The sequence below is a fragment of the Dipteris shenzhenensis genome, chromosome 12, assembly GCF_047967505.1.
Source record: "Dipteris shenzhenensis isolate YYH24624 ecotype China chromosome 12, Dip_SZ_1.0, whole genome shotgun sequence".
NCBI classification, from domain to species: domain Eukaryota; kingdom Viridiplantae; phylum Streptophyta; class Polypodiopsida; order Gleicheniales; family Dipteridaceae; genus Dipteris; species Dipteris shenzhenensis.
In genome coordinates, this window is record NC_141607.1 from 2,928,708 (window position 1) to 2,931,568 (window position 2,861).

General features: G+C 47.5%; 1 protein-coding gene across 1 annotated transcript; it reads right to left on the reverse strand.

Moving 5' to 3' along the window:
• Nucleotides 1-557: 557 nt before the first annotated feature.
• Nucleotides 558-2,591, reverse strand: LOC147895680 (protein MOS2-like). The gene has a single exon (XM_087383118.1). The coding sequence runs from the start codon at nt 2,515-2,517 to the stop codon at nt 1,117-1,119; it is 1,401 nt and encodes a 466-aa protein (XP_087239244.1). The 5' UTR covers nt 2,518-2,591; the 3' UTR covers nt 558-1,116.
• Between the last annotated feature and the right edge of the window lie 270 nt (nt 2,592-2,861).

A 2,861-nucleotide genomic window follows, 5' to 3' on the forward strand; every position in this document is an offset into this window, starting at 1 on the left:
ACATCCACGAGGTCACCATCTATGGGAGAGAGGAGTCTTCCTCCTCCAATTGAGTTCCACCGTCACTACCCAGGCCCTTGTGGAGCACAGCCCCATAGAAAGCCACAAAGGTGCCACATAAGCACCTACCTTGCCCATACAGCTCATGCCCCTAAGAATATTAGAAAGCTCTACGCTGACATCCAAGCAGACATAATACCGAAGTTGCCATAAACACAGCTACACAAGATCCACCAGCCTGGCATGCAGTCCACGCTTCAGTGCTTGCTCCATGCCGCAGCATTCATGCTGCTGTCCAGAGTCGGAAAAGATTAACGACAAAGCTTTTGATAGAGTCCCAAAAATCATATCGTGGAAGTGTTTGAAGCAAACAATTCTTTCAGTCTATCATGACAAAGAAGGACTGCTGTTTCAAATTCTCTCATTTGTATGATAAGAAACTGAGATGCCTCTAGGTGAAATCTTGAAGATAAATGCAGATCTTTATGCATCACAGGCATCCTTGTGGTGGATTGAATATTCCGCACATTTAAAAGTCCCAAGTCACCTGTCACTTAAAAGACAAGCCCAAGTCATCAGAGGCCCATGAGACCACCAATCCAATGGGACGTCTCTTTGGAAGAGGTCGACGACATGATTAAAAGGGAAGCCAAAATCGTAACAAAAGCAAGATCAATACAAGAGAGTACACTGCATCATGCAAAGGCAGGGACAGAACATGCCTCTGCACATTCCCGTAAATCCAAGACTCCAGTAGATGCACTGTTTCCACCGGCCAGGATAACAAATCCAGAAAGCATCCTCACCCAACGCAAAGACACAGTGAAAAATAATATGCTTTTCTACTACGAGCTTTAACCAGCATGTTTATATAAAATTTTACAACAATCCTAGCGCTGAGTCACAAGAGTATCATCCCCTCTTTGTAGCCTGTTAGCACTTTCATTACAAAAGAGGACATAGCTTTATCTGGATTGTGAACATTCATGGGTTAGGCTGAATGAAAATGCTTAATTCCTTCTATGGTCCTGCTTCTGTCTGTCTACATCTGTTCTTCCATGTCTGTGCATTTCAGACCTTTCTTTTGGATTGTGTCTATAATCCTCATCTCTTTCATCATTTCTGTTTTTGTCTCTCACGCCTGCTGTCAGACTTGTAGCTGTGATCCTTTCCGATGTGTACATAATCATCCTCCTCCCTTCTGCTTCTACACTTGTCTTCCCTCCTATATCTCTCATCATCATATTTTTTATGGCGACTTCCCCCTCCTTCCTGACTATCCTGTTCACCATCATGTTTCCGATGCCGTGTTCCTGCTCTGTTGTCACTTCGTCTCTGGTGGCTAGAAATGTCAGACCAATCATGTTTCTTGCCAGATCCAGTGGAAACAGACAATCGCCCCTCTTTTCGAGATCCTTTTCCGTCAGTGTCCTCTTTCTTATTTGCCTTGCTTTCACCTCTATTCTCTACCTTTTCAGCTTCACCGTCGGTATCATTTGTAGCTCGTCCTCTCCATCTGTCTACCCTGATATCATCCTCAGCCCTATGTAGCCGCAACTGTCTAAGCCTTTTCATAGCTTTCTCCTCTTCTGGAGACCCTATTTCTGCTAAATCTTCTTCTCTTACACGCACTTTCTCTCCACCGTTCACAGGCATCAACACAAAAGAGTTGCCATTCACTTCTGTAACCTGTCCTCTTAATCCTGCATGCACTCCTGCGATAATTGACATTATCTTCCCGACCGTGGGCTTTCTGACCCTTGTTTCCCCAGGCTTAATAAAATGTTTAACTTTGTCTGGCTTGGGAGCAGGAATAGCACCAAGGCCCTCCCGTCCTATTCTCTTCACAGGCTCCATGGGCGCAACCACTGTTTTGGAATTACGCCCAATGGGCTTGCCTTTTTCCCAGCCCATCCCTCGTAGCAGGGCCTCTGCAAACTCTTCCACTGGAACATTTTCATATGCATGTAGCGAGGTATCCTCTGGCAATACTTGAATATCTTCCCTTAACCTCTGCAGTTCAATTTCTGCAAACGATTGTTGCGGTTCAAACCCGTTGGCTTCTATGGTCTCACCTTGGTTGGCTGGATCCTGTTGCTTCACTTTGACGTTGAGACCATACTGCACATTGGGCTGCGGTCCAGCTGAAAGCGTGTCCGTCTCGAACCTATCCTCAGCCACTGCGCTCAGGTCGGCTTCCACCATGATATTCCTCATTTTTTTCTCAGGACGCCACGAATTTTCCAGCTTGGGAATGATTCTGATCGTAGCCTCGCTAGCTTTTCTCCCCTTCCCATCAAACTCGGTGACATACTCAACATCGTCGGGTCTATCTAGCTTCGAAGCTGGAAAGAGAGGCGGTCGAGGAACGGAAGGTTTAGCCTTTGCAAGAGAAAACCTGAAGGGAGCGTTTTGAGCCCTAGGCTCCGTTGGATCCTGGAGGGACTGGTTGACCACATCGCTCTGCTCGACTTGTTGAATTCCGAGCTCCTCCAAGGAACTTCTGTCGAGCTCCATAGGCGTGTCCTCTTGGAAAGCCCGCTGTGCGTTGTCCACCTTAACCTCAATGAAAAAGAAGAGGAGAACGAATGTCCAAGACAGTACCTAATCAGAGCAATTAGGGCGGCCTTTAGCACGTGCACGCATCCTACTGCACGGTCCGCCACGCTCCCGGTTCACACGTGGGGCTCCCGGTGCAAGTCCCTAGCCACCATCGCACATGTGCTTGTGCGCCTGGCGCCATGTCTCCACGTGAGGTCCCCTCTGCTTTGCTCTAATCGGTCCTGCACGCCTAAGGCTCGGCTTTGCTCTGCTCTCTTGGTCTACTCTACGCGTCGACATCTCCATTATGGATGGTTATC